This window comes from Centropristis striata, chromosome 12 (genome assembly GCF_030273125.1).
Source record: "Centropristis striata isolate RG_2023a ecotype Rhode Island chromosome 12, C.striata_1.0, whole genome shotgun sequence".
Classification (NCBI taxonomy): domain Eukaryota; kingdom Metazoa; phylum Chordata; class Actinopteri; order Perciformes; family Serranidae; genus Centropristis; species Centropristis striata.
The window spans coordinates 18,938,511-18,955,219 of NC_081528.1; the positions used below are offsets into that span (position 1 = coordinate 18,938,511).

Sequence of the window (16,709 nt, forward strand, 5' to 3'; positions counted from 1 at the left end):
CTCTATTGCACTACTGTATAATACTATGAGATACAGTGTCTTGCATTTATATATTCTTAATTTTCATGTGGCTAGCCTCAGCGGAAAACCAACATTTTTATTTTCTCTGGGCTGTTTAGTTAAACCTGGAGTGTGGAGACCTTTCAGTGCTGATCTGCACAAACTCACAATCATTTTGTGTCTAATGTGCATCAATGCAAAATATATATAAAATAGCTATTGGTTCTGTTACAGCTTTAATTCCAAGACAATCAGAGCTGTGAGTTGTGGCAGCTGTGACAGTATTGGTTCTTTATTTGTGCTTTTATTGCATTTGCTGGAGAAAGCTGTGCTTGCAAATCAGATTCTCCAGCAAGAGAAGCAGCTGCTGTCACATGTCCAAGCTTAATGTCAGCGCCAGACTGATGCTATGTTATGAATGTTTTCTGTTGGTCTATGTTTATACCAAAGAAGTGAATCAAATCAGCTTCTTTCTCATGTGCTGTATCATCAACAAGCCTGATGATACAGTGTGTTTTATGAGTTCTTCATGCAGCGGTCATGGCCTGTCTTGTCACTGTCTACGGAACCCGGGAGTTTCATTGTGCTCAGAAATAACACAACATTTTTTGCACTGAAAATTCAAGAAAAGATTTTATATTAATAGACAATCATGCATGCATTGTCAAGTTTTATATCATTCCTACAGAGTGCATGTCACCACAGAAGTATTAGCTTATGATCCCCATCAGTGCCCTAATTAGAACATCTGCCTTTAACAATATTATTATTCCTTGTGATTTGTATCTGAAGTGATTTTCCTTCTGAAGTCAAATTTGATTAGGGAATATTAGGCCATTCTACCATATCAGCATGTATGCTATTTGAGAATTTAGTCATTCAACCAAAATATAGAAAATGCAATTAAATCTGATTAAGAAGATTCAGCTCATCGTTGCAAGAGGGCTCGAAATCAGATGAAAATAACAATCATGTCTTATGATAGAGCATGTGTCCTCAATTTGTTCATGTAAAACAAGCTAATAAGACTGAGGGGGGTAATTCAAAGTGATTTCCTAGATTGAGAGATTTTGTGTGGCAGCAATATCGTCATATGACCCAGATCCAGTAGAGGAATGTGAAAAAAAGTTTCAAATTGTGCCCAAAGAGGTATTTGCTGCCTTACTTTCTTGACTTTATATACTTCATATAAGATGTGAAATTTTCATGAAGACTAATGCCTCGCAGGACATTATACATGTATGTCATTTCATGCAGACACTCCCAGGCTCCGTCAGTTTCTATGTTTGCTTTTCATGTTTGCTACATAGAGAGCCGTGGCTCCAAACCAGCTGCTTCAGCATAAGGCCCAGCTCTCCCAGCCTCCGCTACAGCCGCAAGCCAAGCCCCAGCCTCTGGCTCAGCATCAGCAGCCCTCAGCGGGCAGGAGATCCCACCGCACCCTGCCCAAGGACCAAACCCAGCTCCTGTCGCTGCAGCACGACCACAGACACAGGGAGAGAGAGAGGCAGAGGCAGAGAGAGAAGCCTGTGGCAGCTGTCCAGAAGCTAACAGCTAATAGTGGGAGCGCAGCTGCCACTGCTGCTGCCGCTGCCGCTGCTGCTGCTTCCTCGCCCAGTCGTCCTGCAAACAGCCAGCGCTCAGCGGTAAAACCCTGCTTTCCTCAGCTGTCTTGCACCCTTTATCACCTCCACATCCCACATCTCTCTGTCTGTCTCTCTGTCCCTCACTTTCACTCAGTTTGATTACTTTTTCTCCAATTTTTGGGATATTATTTCGTTTTAATTCATTGATTTGAGTCCCTCTTACCAATCCTTTTTCCTTACCTTGGGTTTGTCATATTATCTTTATCTCAGTTGACAGGCCACTGTCGCCTTAACCCTTTGATGCACAACATATTGACCCCCCCCTTCTAATGCACAACATGGGTCAAAAATGACCCACATTCATTTCCCATGTTATTTAATGCTGCTGTGTGTGCTCTATCTTTTGATATCAACTTATTTTATGATTGAATATTCCAAGTATTCTTTGAATATCTTGTTTTTTGATAACAACAGATCATCATTTCCATTTTGCCTCTCATACTTTATGAAGAAAAAAAGTGTTTGTATTATTACATAGCTAACTACTTGGTTAAGTAGCTTGCAAAGCTAACTAGTTAGCCAAGAAGTTAGCTTTGTAGTTAGTTTAACAAGCTACTTAGCTAAATACTTAGCCAAGAAGTTAGCTTAGTAGTAACAAGCTACTTAGCTAAAAAATGGATATGGGTCATTTTTGACCTATGTTGTGCATTAGAAGGGTAGTGACATAAAAAGGGATTTTATTTAAAAAAAATAATAAAGGAAAACATTAAAAATAGGATGTGTGATGATCAAAAACAAACTAATTGAGGAAAACCTGGAATACTGAATGATAAAAATAATTTATTGCAAAGATATAGAACATAAAAACTCTGTCGGGTCACTTTAGACCCATGGTGTGCATCAAAGGATTAAAGTCACAAAGGTCTGGAGAAAGTGTGCCAAATGTGAAGTAGGATCGGTTACATTTAGGGATGGGGCGACTTTTTTGCAGGTTGTGATGAAGAAAACACTCGCAAATTAGTACAATTACATGAATTACTTGAAAAAGCTGTCGTTATTATACAGTCCTATATTGATTTCCTGATTTATTTTCAATTCACTGCAAAAAAGGTGTGTCTAAAAACAAGATAAAAACATCTGAGGGAAATGATCTTGCTGCATGGACAGATAATTTCACTTGACAAGATTTCTTAAATTAAGATTATTAAATCTAGAAAATAGCATGTTGAACGCTTAAAATAAGAAATTAACTCTTAAAACAAGATAAATGATCTAACACTTCTAAATCTGAAGGTTTTTTTTATCTTGGTAAGAAATAAATCATTTGCAGGTCACTGTGCTGGGGCCAGTTCATCGCTGCTTACAGCTTTAATTTATCTCTTCTCTGACATGATTTTGACATCAGATGATTTGCTATCACTCTCTTCCTCTCCTTTGAGTGTTTTCACCAGAGCTGCTTTTCTCGCTGCGGTGCAAAGCTGTATTTTACACTCTACACTTTATTCATCCGTTCTTACATTACACGGCTAGATCTTCACTGCAAATATCCAGATAGGACTCTCTGCAACATGGTATAGCAGTAAAAAGTCTGGTTTAGAAAATGCAAGCAATTTAATTTAAAGTAAAGCAGTCACACAACATTGCTATTTGTCCATTATTTATCACCTATGATGCAATAAATATCTGTTTTCCCCAACATGTTAGGCAGAGTGATTCCATAATAATCCATGATAATTGGGATAATATTGTAAATCGCAATTATTTTGGCCAGAAACTTTGCGACATGAAACTTTTATATCGTCCCATGACACAGTTCAGGCCAAGAAAGCTTCTTTTTTTTCATGTTGTGCATGGTGGCACATGCTGACTGCTTGTGTAGGGAGATAACATGTGGTTCATACCCTCTATTCTTAGCATATTAGCTGAACCACACAGGGATCCTGAACAGGAAACAGACCAAAGGTGTGATTTTCATGAACATGGTATAGCTCATAGCAAAAATCCGAAAGCATTGAATACATATTTTCTTTGACCCTTTATAACATATACAATCTAAAGTCACTGTTTAATAAGAATTTATAATCTATTTAAAACATTTTAAGGTATTTTCTGACATTTTTAGATTAAAAAAACAACGAAAGTTTTTTTTTTCTTTCTTTGGCAAGCACTTAAATATGCTCAAGGCTACCTGGTATCACCAAAATGTATTTTATTAAAATATACACATATTTTAATTCAAACAATTCTATCATTACTGCAACATTTAACCATTTTTTCTCATCAATTTTCATTCAGATTTTGTTCTTTATACATTGTTAAAAACCATTATGCTTGATTATATTCTGTCAAATTATAAATTTTTAAACAAATGTATATTTATTTTTATAAAGTTTATTAAATATTTATTGTATATAAGTGTGGGGAAACCATACCATTTTTATCTGGACGCATTACGGTAATGAATTTGTAAATCAAAAATATGTTTTATAATATAGAAAATATTATTTTAACATAAAACAATTAATTGTGCCTCATTATGGCTATATTGTTCATTCATATAAAAGTGAAATATATTAAGTTTAATAAAATATGTCCTTATAATCTTCACAGACATAACTTAGACTGGCTTCATGACAATCACCCAAAGGTGCTATTTCTTGAGGATGGTATTTTTAAACAGTTGACTGACTAAGGTTGAAAAAACAATCTGTTTATTTTGTTATTTATCTAGAGCTTGAGTCAAACAGATATCCTGTCTGTATATGGTTATTAGTAGTCCCCATCTCTCCCTCAATTTATCTTCCAGAGAGTGTAGCTCTCAGATGATCAGCATCAAAGTGCTTCAAATTGCATTAAACTATTATCTCTCAAACTGAGGATGATGCTGCCTGATTTAGCAACAAATCTAGAGTACATCTGGAACTGGGAAGTTCTAAGAAAAACACTGAGCTGTAATGTTTGTTTATGTGACACTGGCTGATAAGTGGCACTCTTTTTATGTCTGCGATCTGCACCATTACTTAAAAAAACTTGTTGTTCTGAAGAATGTTCCTAAACTTCTACCCCAGAATCAAAACATTTTGAGTAAAAGTTCGGTTGAGAAGCTATGTATACAGAAGTTGAAAATAGCTTTAAGGGGTTTTCACTTTTAACGTTTTTCAGTGTGATTCTGAAGTGCTGACTACAGTGACCACAGTGCCCTCCCTAAAGCACTGAATCAGCCAGTAGGTCATATGTCCATCACATAAACAATCATATGATCCTCAGCATGATCATTCATTGTATGCCATATTATATGCTGATAATGCATGTAATGTTCATTTTCAGTATGTATACATGTATATCAGTGGTGAAACAAGTATCCAGATCTCTTACTTAAGTAAAAGTACTAATACAACACTGTGAAATTATTCCACTACAAGTAAAAGTTCTGCATTCAAAACTTACTGAAGAAAAAGTACAAAAGTATCAGCATCAAAATGTACTGAAAGTATCAAAAAATAAAAGTACTTGAATGGACCCACTCAGATTGTTTTGTACTACATATTCCTAATTGGATTATTATTGATGCATTTGCATTTTCTCAAGGAAGGACTTGTTTTAACTACTTAATATACTGTCATGAGTCGGAGTGATGACATGAGTCTTTAAATTTATGATGATTTTTTTATTTTAAATCTCAACCTAAAAGTAACTAAAGCTGGCAGCTAAATTTAGTTAAGTAAAAGTATAATATTTGCCTCAAAATGTAGTGAAGTAGAAGTACAAAGTTATATAAAATGGAAATATTCAAGTGAAGTACAAGTACCTCAAAATTGTACTTAAGTACAGTACTTGAGAAAAAGGTAGTTAATTACATTTCACCACTGGTTGTATTATATATAAATAACAAAGGACCGAACACAGAACCTTGTGGCACCCCGTCAGTAATTACAACAGCGGGGTTGAATTTCTAAACATGCATATTTATTTTAAATTGATCATTTTTTTTATGTTCAATCTCGACCTGTAAAGTAACTAAAGCTGTCAGCTAAATGTAGTAGAGTAAAAAGTACAATATTTGCCTCAAAATATAGTGTAGTAGAAGTGTAAAGTTTTACTTAAGTAGAGTACTTGAGTAAATGTATTCAGTTACATTCACACCACTGATGTGTAGTACAGCTGGGCTTGTACTGGATGTGAGAAAAAGACTTACCTGCGTTTTATGTTTTAGATGGACTTCCAGGAATCAAACCTTGCCAGGCTGCTTTTGGCTGCTGGTCTACCCAGCCAAATGCACTCAAGGCTGGGCTCTGGGAGCAGCTCTAGTCCCTGTACTCCAGCCATGCAGAGAGCTCACCTCAACCAGGTACATACCACAACTCTGCACACTCTCCTGTGAGGGCAGTATGGTGGCTGTTGGGCTTTCAAACTCTGGTGTGGCTTTAAAACTGTTCACTTTTGGGGACCTACACTTCAATAGTGTATGCCGGTAATTAGGGCTGCTCAATTATGGCACAAAATCATAATTATATTTTTTGGTCAATATTGTGATCTCAGTTATTTGACTTTGGAAACATTATATAATTATTAACCCTAATTTTATAAACCTAATGCAATAAACCAAGGGTGCCATCTAGTGGGCTCAGAAAATAAAGCAAATGGTTCATGAGGCTTCGCTGGCACATCACTAAACATAACTACAAAATGGAGCTAAGTACCTGTGCAGCACGGTCACAATTTATCGAGCACAACCAGCTGCTGTTTTACAGGCTAGCATAGCAGTGCAGAAAACTTGACAAAAGCCCAGAGAAAAGCCAAATTACTTGTGTAAGATGGGTAAGTGCAAGTTCAACGATTTGTGGATCCAGAAACAATTTAATGCGTGGTTGAAGCCGGTGGATGTATTCCAATGTGAAAGAGCTGTGAATAAATTCATAAACTTTGCAAGTATTTCCTGCAGTGATGTATTAATGAAGCCTCATGAAGCATTTGCTTTATTTTCTGAGCCCACTATGACACCCTTGATTTATTGAAAAAGGCTAAAGCAATGGTAATCAAGTGTGTTTTTAGCCCTTTGTTGAACAGAGAGCTCCATCTAGTGGAGTCAGAAAATTAAGAAAATGGTTCATGAGGCTTCATTGGCACATCACTAATTTAATGCTTTAATTTTGACAGCATTCGTATTAATACAGTTTCCAGGAACAAATGACCAGAGGTGAACTTTTTGTTTTCCCAGAATGCCAATCTGCGCTCAAGTCGGGAAGCCCCTCACAGCAGCTCTATGTCAGATATGGCCATCTCCCCGTTGTCCATATTTTCCCCCATGTCTCCAACTGACGATGTCTTCTGGGACTCCGGGACACCACCTAAGGTGAGCAACAACTGTCCTGTTAGCTGCTGGACGACACATCAGTTATGTATGTATGCTGTATGCCAACAGGTTAGATCAGTGATTCCCAACCTTTTTCTTGAGGGACCCACATTTTTACCATTGTAAACTTTGGCAACCCCCTCTCTTTTTGTAATAGTTTGTGTGGATTTTCAGTTTTAAGAGTTTAAATTAACACTTACATGCTAAATTACTTGCTTTTGAAAAAAGCAGACATTCAAACCTGCATGAAGCTTTACCATGTGCTGTGAGCTTGTGGATTGGCTTTTTTTCAAATTTATAGGTATAGATCCTGGGTCTCTAACTTACGGCCCGCTGGCCAATTGTGGCCCTCGTCACGATATTTTGTGGCCCTCACCTTGATATGAAAGTTTAATGTGAGTTTTATATGAATAGCACTTTTCCGTGTTGTGTGTGGAAGGCCCCTTTAATTACTTTTTTGGGTAATTTTGTGTCTTTTTAAAATAATTTTGTGTCTTTTTTTAATAATTTTGTGTCTTTTTTGGTAATTCTGTGTCTTTTTTTGGTCATTTTGTTTCCTTTTTAAGTAATTTATTTTTTTCCTGTCATTTTATGTCTTTTTAAAAAAAATAATTTTGTGTATTTTTTGGTCATTTTGTGTCCTTTTTTGGTTATTTTGTGTATTTTTTAAGTAATTAAGTGTTTTTTCAGTAATTTTGTGTCTTTTTTTTTTTTTGTAATTTTGTTGTTTTTGTTGGTCATTTTGATACTGCCTCCAGCGTCCCCCAGGTAATTTGAGTTTGAGACCCCTGGTATAGATGTATATATTTAACCCATTAGATTTATTGCACCCCTTAAAATCAAGAGGGCTTCGCGCCCCCCGTTTTGGAATCACTGGGTTAGATGATCGATCGAAAGAGGAAGTTGTTGTAGTCATACCAGGCGATCACATGAGGCTGGTATAATGTGTGTGTGTTTGCTAAACATCCTGTATTCTGGTCATACACAGCTGAGGAAGTGGTGCACACTGCACGAGGTTGGCACACTGCGGGGGGGTGTTTGTGTGCATGTTTCTGGGAGACTGTGCTTTACTTTAAGGCTTGTTATGAAGTGCCTTTAACTAAAAACATCTCTGATAAACCAGCTCACTCACTTAAAAACACAGCTCTCTTTCTCTCTCTGTGTCTAATATCACTGCTCCCCCACTAGGTACTTTTTTACGAACAGAATATGCTGTGAGGTGTATTTACTAACAGAACACCATATGGAGTTGATAGAACAACTAATAACTACTACAGAGAGAGGAGGGGAGCCCAATAAAGCTGTCTGTTTGCTATGTTGTGTTGTTGAAGTAACAGGAGGCCATATGGAGTCAGTAGAGCACTTAATAACTCTGCACGCTCTCCTGTGAGTGTGTGTGGTGGCTGCTGCGCTCACAAACTCTGCTGGGGTTTTAAAACTGTTCACTTTTGGTGACGTACACCACAATAAGGTAGGCCGGTAGTTAGGACTGCTGAATTATGGCCCAAAAATATAATATTCACAATATAATATATTATTTTTAGTCAATATTGTGATCTCAGTTTTTTAACATTTAACATTATTCATTGATCTTTGAAACATCATGAAATCATTAACTGTAAAAATAAACTCTTAAATATAATTAAACTGAAAAACAAAACAAAACAATGTAGATAGACATTAGATAAAGAAATAAATTATATGTATATTTTTTAAAAATGAAATCCCTTTAATCCCTTTTTAAATAAAAAATATAAAAGTAAAAATTAATATAAAATAATAAAATATAATCGATAGATAGATGGATGGATGGATAGATAGATAGAAAGAAAATAAGACTATGTTGTGACCTTAGTGCACTTCCACCACCTACAGAAAACAAAGAAAAATGTATTAAATACATAAAAATAATAAATAAAAATAACTTAAAAACAAATGTATTTTTTACTTAAACTACATTCAAAACAACTCATTCAGTATATAAAAATATTTTTTTTAAATTAAGGCTATGTTGTGACCTTAGTGCACTTCCACCTCCTACAGAAAACAATACATAAAAATAATAAATAAAAATAACCTAAAAACAATTATGTATTTAAGTTTAACTATATTCAAAATAACTTATTCAGTTCGGAAAAATAATTTAAAACAAAAATAAATTAGACCCAAAATGGTTAAAATGTATTGTACTGAACTGCCACAATAAACTGTAAACTACTAAGCATATATTCGCCATTTTGTTCATCTAGATTCAACTTATCTGATTAGACATTCAGTAAAATCAGGCAAAAAGTGCACAAAGGAACCCAAGACAAAAGGAGAGAATCATTGTGTAATGGAATGCAGCACAATAATTGTTTTATTTTGATCATCAAATATACATAAGAAGCCAAAAATCTAAATTGAAAATATAATGTAGTCAATCACCCAGCCCTACCTTTGTTGTAGCAAAGCCAGATATTTAATGATTTTTACTACCCTGGATTCCAATCATCTTAGACATAAACTAAAGTAGTCTAAAGCTCAATCTGAGGGCTGTTTGATCATTCAGACCCCCCCCTTGTTAAGCTAAAGGCTCTGATTTTGATTTCATGTTTGTTCCTCAACAGTAGACAGGAAACAACAGACACAGAGATGGACGTGGCTGTGTGTGCGTTCAGGGGAGCCAGATGCAGGATGTGGGCAACTTGTCAGAAAGATGATAGGTATTCCCACAGTTGACTTTCCTGCTCTGCTGGGTGTGTCTTCCTCTCTGTAACTAGGCCATATGAGCCACGAGATGAGAGGTCAAAGAGTCACCAGCTGGCTGGTATGACTGGGACTTTGACAAGAATGAAATGTTGAAAGATCCTGTGAAGAACACAGCGGTTTGCAACACGAGCACAGATTGATCTGGTATCAATTTCACAATGCTGTTCTTGTCATATCACCCATGCAACTCTGCTGAAAAAGCTTAAGAAATATCCCTGAGTCAGATAATGTTTCCACATCCCATGTGAGATTTGGACATGGCTTTGGGGAGTTTAAAGGAGCAACTGAGAAATGTTAAGAAATAGGAAAGCCAAATGGTCTCATTAGATTCTCAGTAATAAATATCTCCTGGTGGGTTATTAAAGATTTTACTGCACTCTGCTCTACACCATTTCAGGCACTTTGGAGGTTGTTGTACATAAAGGTTTCATAACCGCAGAAACCTTCCTATAATTAGCTGAAACCCTGCTTGGCGAGACGTGAGATCCTTGTAAAGAGCCCTCTCAAACTTATGAGAAGTGAAACAAGCTATGAGGACCACCAGGAGACTCCCATCTCTGTGTATTCACTGACTACAGTATGTAGTTAACTGACTCGTCCTCTTCTCTCTGCTCTGTGTAAACTCCAGGTCCCAGAACGCACTACCTCCAAGTTCTACTGTCGAGAGCTGGTGATGGGACACAAGAGGGCCGCTTCAAGGTACAACAACTACACTGTACGCACACTAAACACAGAGCCACAACCGAGACAAGTGTGTCATCTGAAGGGTGAAAAAATCCCACAAGTAGCATCTCCATGGGCTCCATTGAGAATTCTCCTATAGGATTTTAAATATGTTAACAGTGCAGTAACTTAACATATTTCATGCTCAAATGCATGTATAACAGTATAAATAGGAATACAAAAGGTTTGAAGCAAATAAAAAATAACCACTTACTGTGATTTAGTTTTTTCCAGTGCAAGAACAGCAGACCAACATTAATCGCAAGAAGTAATTTTGTGCATTTTTACACTGCACTTTTAAGATTTCATGCTCAAATGCATGTAGTTGTACTGAGGGCCACTTCAAGTGAGGGTGCCCATCCCTGTATTAGACACTTGTTAGCAACCGCCTATTTAAGGACACTTAAAAACTCCAAAATTCACAAGTGGGAGTATTTACGTATCTTATGTCGTACAACAACACGTGAACATCTCTTCAGCTTGTGTTAACCACAGACCTTATTTCAGACATCTGACAAAAAAACATTCAAAATTTTCACTGAGTTTGAGTGATTAGCCCTTAGGGAGCTAAAATGCTAACTTTCTATTTCTATTTATGTTTATATTGATCTTAATTATGTATATCTTTATTGTACCTAACTCGGCACCATTAAAATGTGGCTTTCCTTGGTGTGTTTTCTGAGGTTTTGTTATTCAGAATATAAATATAGCAGTAACCAGATACTATGTAAAGATATAGTAAAATAACGATGTCCTGACCAGAGAATGAATCATGCTCTCTCCATGTATTTTAGGTCCAGTTTACACGAGGACGACAAAATATTTTATGGGAAGTGCCTTTCATTTAGATGGTGACAGTGTTTTTGGGGCTTAAAAACACAAAAATCTGAAACTGTAATCCGCTCCTCCGTAGCGTGTCCGTCTACACTGCCAAGACACAAAACTCTGCTCAGATCTGCTCACGTCACGTACGCGTTTACGTCACATACATGCTCCAGTACAGGGAAATAAACAAACATGTGGGATTATTTCCATGCGTCGGACCTTCAAGATGCTCTGGCAGCTCTAATAAACTTACAGGAGTCTTTCCACCAAATGTACAGGATATGTACATATAGTATTAGTGAACAGAGAAGGATCTGTAATTACCTCTATCACATTTTGGATGCACCAACTGGTCGAAGGCGAGCCAGAGGGCTTTGGACGAGACCTGGGAGATCTAGTGGATGGTGGAGAACTTTGTGGAAGGATTAGCTGATGAAAATGCGTGGCATGAAAACTTCCACATGCCCAAAGGTGCTCTTATGGCTTTAAGTGATGCCGCCTGGCTGCATACCCAATCCAATTCACACACTTTTGTGTCACCGTATCCAGCAGATTCCCTCCTGAAAACGCTCGTCCAAACGTGTAATAAAAAGTGAAGACACGACGCCACTTTTGCGTCTTCTGTTCAGACCACCATCTTGTAAACGTAGCCTTAACCTGCGTGGGAACCAGTCCAACCGTGTGTGCATGTTAGTGGTCTCTACTCTAAACTGCTCTCATAAAACAGTTACCACTGGTAACGCCTTCCCAACTCTCAGTGTTGTGGCAGAAGCCTTTCAGCTGCCCCTCAGGTTACACTGTTGCAGTTTTTAGGACTGCTGAGGGCCATGTGCAGGTAATCGATATGCTGTGGATTCCATGTGCAGACACTTTAAATAAACCGTCTAACTGGACAGAATCAGTCTCGTCTAAATTGACAAAAATGTATCACAAAATGATGAGTCAGTTTGAGACTAATTACTTGGTGTCATTTACAAGATTGTAGTTTTTTCCTGAAAATGTAACAAACCGTTAAAGTGACATAAAATTTCCACTAAACCTATTAAAAAATGAGAAATGAGAAATTTTCTCAACATAACTGCAGAGTATAACTGCAGAGTATCTTAAAATTATTATAGTATCTCATTTTTATCTCTAACTCTGTTTTGGATTGAGTTTTTATTACTATTTTATTGTTTTGCTTTTTTTAGTGTTTTATTGTTTCATTGTTTTTATTTATACCTATTTGTGTGTGATTTATTCTATTTTGATAACTGTACAGCACTTTGGTCAACTGAGGTTGTTTTTAAATGTGCTCTATAAATTAACTTTGACTTGACTTGACTTGACTTATGAGGTAGTATTTCAAATACATGAGTTAGTATCTTTTGAGAAAGTTTCTCATTATTTTGTTATTCTAATAGAATAATTAGTAATAATAATGATATTAAGTCATTCATTTGAGATACTTAGTAATTATTTCAAATAAGTCATTGTTTTGCCATAGTAAGTAGTTTCTCATTTTTTTAACTACTACTAAATTAAAAGAAATACTAAGTAATTATTTTGAGAAAGTTTATTTTACAAATACTGTCATTGTATTGAGAAAGTTGCTAATTCTTTTTGAAATTCCAAGTCATTATTTTAAGAAAGTGTGTCATTATTTTGAAATTCTAAGTCATTGTTATGAGGAAATTTTTAATTATTTTTGAAATACTGGGTCATTATTTTGAGAACATTCCTCATTATTTTTGAAAAAGGAAGTATTTTTTATTGAGGAAGTTTATTTTGAAATACTAAATCATCATTTTTAATCATTAAATTAAGATTGTTAAATTTAGAAATAAGCATGTTGAACTCTTAAAACCAAATAAATTATGTAACACTTCTCAATCTAAAGTTTTTTTATCTTGGTAAGAAACAAATCATTTGCAGTGCACTCTGCTCGGGCCAGTTCATTGCTGCGTGCAGCTTTAATTTATCTTGTTATCTTGTCGTCGTGATTGAATAAGTCTTGTCAAGTGAAATTATCTGTCCATGCAGCATAATCATTGCTCTCAGATTTAGTGTTTTTATCTTGTTTTTAGACACACCTTTTTTGCAGTGTACAAGCTAGTTTAGCTGAAGTATCAGCTGAGCTGGTTGCCTTAAGATACAAGAAACAATTCACCCATCTGTCCTTAAACTGTAAACAAAACAAGTCTCAGTCTAAAATAGAGTGTGAACAAACATTCTTTATTTGTAATCTTTGGCATTATAACCACGCTGTGAGCAGGCTCGTTCTCAAACACAGTTCTCCTTTCAGCCAGAGGGAACCTTATTTATCATGACACACGCTGCATACACTATTAGAGAACAATCGGTCATGGGGAGATCACATCGCTTTAGCTCGGAAGATTATTTTCGATTAGATGAAACTAATGATGAGGAAATTGGGTCATTGCAGTGGCAGCGTGAAGGATATAGTCAGGATTAGAACATATAGAAGTGTATAATGTTAATCACTGTTCACTCTCTATCTGTGCTGCTCTGTATGTGTGTCTCTTTCTCCATCTAGTGGCAGCCCGGTGTCTGTAGCAGACAGGAGTGGACGCTCCGGCTCTCATGGAGTCTCTTCTGGCAGCAGCAACCACCAAGGTCTGTTCCACATGAAGCTACCTGCTTTATGAGACATAAAAATACACCTTCATCTACTCTGCTTATTGTATGGAAGCCTGTTTCTGCCAATTTAGTGGGAAAAATATATATATTTTAAGATAAGAAATTACTTTATTTATCCCCCAGTGGGGAAATGAATCTATTTATTTTAGTGTTTATTCCTGTTTTATTTATTTTATTGTCTCTTGTTCTGTTTGTTTATGTACAGCACTTTGTTGCGGCTGTGGTTGTTTTAAAGTGCTTTACAAATAAAGTTGAGTTGAGTTGAGTTGAGAAATGTAGTTGCCACAGCAGATCAAGGTAGATATAGATAGATATAGAAGCTAATAGATATAGGATACAGAATAAAGAATATAAAACATAAGAAGCATACAGTCATGGAAAAAAACATTAGACCACCGTTGTTTTCTTCAATTTCTTGTTCATTTTAATGCCTGGTACAACTAAAGGTACATTTGATTGGTCAAATATAATGACAACAATAAAAATAGCTCATACGAGTTTAATTTAAGAGCTGATATCTAGACATTTTCCATGGTTTTCTTAATAATAACCAAAATCATTATCAATAAATGACACTAATTACTTGGTGTCATTTACAAGATTGTAGTTTTTTCCTGAAAATGTAAAAAAATGTTAAAGTGACATTAAATTTCCACTAAACCTATTAAAAAAACGAGAAATGAGAAACTTTCTCAACATAACTGCGGAATATCTTAAAATTATGAGGTAGTATTTCAAATACATAAGTTAGTATCATTCATTTGAGATACTTAAATTATTTTAAATAGTAAGTCATTGTTTTGCCATGGTAAATATTTTATCTTTTTTTTAACTACTAGTAAATTAAAATAAATACTAAGTCATCATTTTGAGAAAGTTTATTTTTTTACAAATACTGTCATTGTTTTTGAGAAAGTTGCTAATTCTTTTTGAAATACTAAGTCATTATTTTAAGAAAGTTTATCATTGTTTTGAAATGAAAATCATTATCAATAAAACCATGGAAAATGTCTCGATATCAGCTCTTAAATTAAACTCTTATAAGCTATTTTTGTTGTTATCATTATATTTGTCCAAATAAATGTACCTTTAGTTGTACCAGCCATTAAAATGAACAAGAAAATGATTTTAAAAAATAAAGGTGGACTAATAATTGTTCCCATGACTGTAGATAGATATAGAAGACAGAATAAAGAACAAAAAACATAAGATATATACTTTATATACACATTATATACATACATTTCTGCTGGCATTTATTATTAATATATGTTTGGGTTTTTTTGTTTGTTTTTATGAGAGTACTTTGCATTTTTACAGATATTGCACATTGGAAAAAGTTTTTAGTTTATAATACTGAAAAAAGCTTCTAAAAATACTGACTTAGTATTGCAAAATTATGAGAAACTTTCTCAACATAACTGCGGAGTATCTTAAAAATGATGAGGTAATATTTCAAATACATGAGATAGTATCTTTCGAGAAAGTTTCTCATTGTTTTGAGATCCTAGGTCATTAATTTGTTATTTTAATAGAATAATGAGTGATAATAATAATATTAAGTCATTCACTTGAGATACTTAGTAATTATTTGAAATAGTAATTAATTGTTTTGCCATAGTAACTCATTCTTTTTGATAAACTACATCACTATTTTGGGATGTAAACTTATTATTTTGAGATAGTTTCTCATTAATTTTGAACTACTATGTAATGAAAAAAATAAGTCATTATTTTTTAAAAGTTTATTTTTTAAATACTATGTCATTGTTCTGAGAACGTTTCTAATTATTTTTGAAATACTGGGTCATTATTTTAAGAAAGTTCCTCTTTATTTTGATAAAGGAAGTCATTTTTATTCCAAAAGTATTATTTTGAAATACTAAATCATCATTTTTAATCATTATGTTGAAAAATGTTATCATTTTTAGATAGTTTCTTACATTACTTTGAGATAATAGTAATAGTTTCAAGTAGGTTTCTCATTAAAAATGACATGATAATAATATTTTTATCACAAGGCTAAGTTTCCTTCTTTTTTTTTCTTTTACTGGCTGAATTGGGCTTCTACAGCTCATAGATATAAAGTAGGTACCTCTGCTTCTAAAATATTATAGTTTGTATGGGTTCCTACATGACAAGAATAGAGACTATTTAATATAATGACCTCAGAATGTAACATAGTCAGATACTATACTGTGTTATTTTGTAGGATAAAGCAATACAGATATAAAAGTAACTAGGACTGCGCGCAGTACTGAACGGGCCCTCGCAGTACACGCGTGTCGGGGCATGCTGCCGTCAGGGTTTGTGCGTTACAGGGGCCAGTCTATACCACCTCTATGAATTTCATTGCCTTAAGTCTTATGGTCTGGGCACAGTGGCACTCATTAAATTAAACTGCCGCCAGAGCGCCATCTAGGGGCCGATCAATAAAACCTATATCATGAGATTCAGCACAACTCAGTGAATGCGTGGATATAAGTTTTTTTAATGTGCGATAAAGTATGTGGGAGTTATTAGCCAAAACGCTCTTTCCTTTATTATAGCACCACCTAGTGGTGGAAATTCAGGATGACAACAGATTATAAAATTTTTCACCATGTGTAACTTATATTTAAAGTTTCATGAGTTTTGGAGTATGTTCAGGCAGTGAAAAATGCGATCATTTGGGAAGAAGAATAAAAAAAACTAGGACTGCGCGCAGTACTGAACGGGCCCTCGCAGTACACGCGTGTTGGGGCATGCTGCCGTCGGGGTTTGTGCGTTACAGGGACCAGTCTATACCACCCCTATGAATTTCATTGCCTTAAGTCTTATGGTCTGAGCAC

At 35.2% G+C, this 16,709-nt stretch overlaps 1 protein-coding gene across 1 annotated transcript in view; it reads left to right on the plus strand.

Annotated features, from left to right (window-relative positions):
• si:zfos-2326c3.2 (mitogen-activated protein kinase kinase kinase kinase 4) overlaps positions 1 to 16,709 on the plus strand; it is a 116,780-nt gene that overhangs the window by 62,627 nt on the left and 37,444 nt on the right. The window contains exons 16-20 of the mRNA XM_059345611.1: positions 1,311 to 1,646; positions 5,800 to 5,934; positions 6,805 to 6,939; positions 10,319 to 10,389; positions 13,775 to 13,854. Coding sequence (XP_059201594.1) covers positions 1,311 to 1,646; positions 5,800 to 5,934; positions 6,805 to 6,939; positions 10,319 to 10,389; positions 13,775 to 13,854 — 757 coding nt within the window. The remainder of the gene's footprint in view (positions 1 to 1,310; positions 1,647 to 5,799; positions 5,935 to 6,804; positions 6,940 to 10,318; positions 10,390 to 13,774; positions 13,855 to 16,709) is intronic.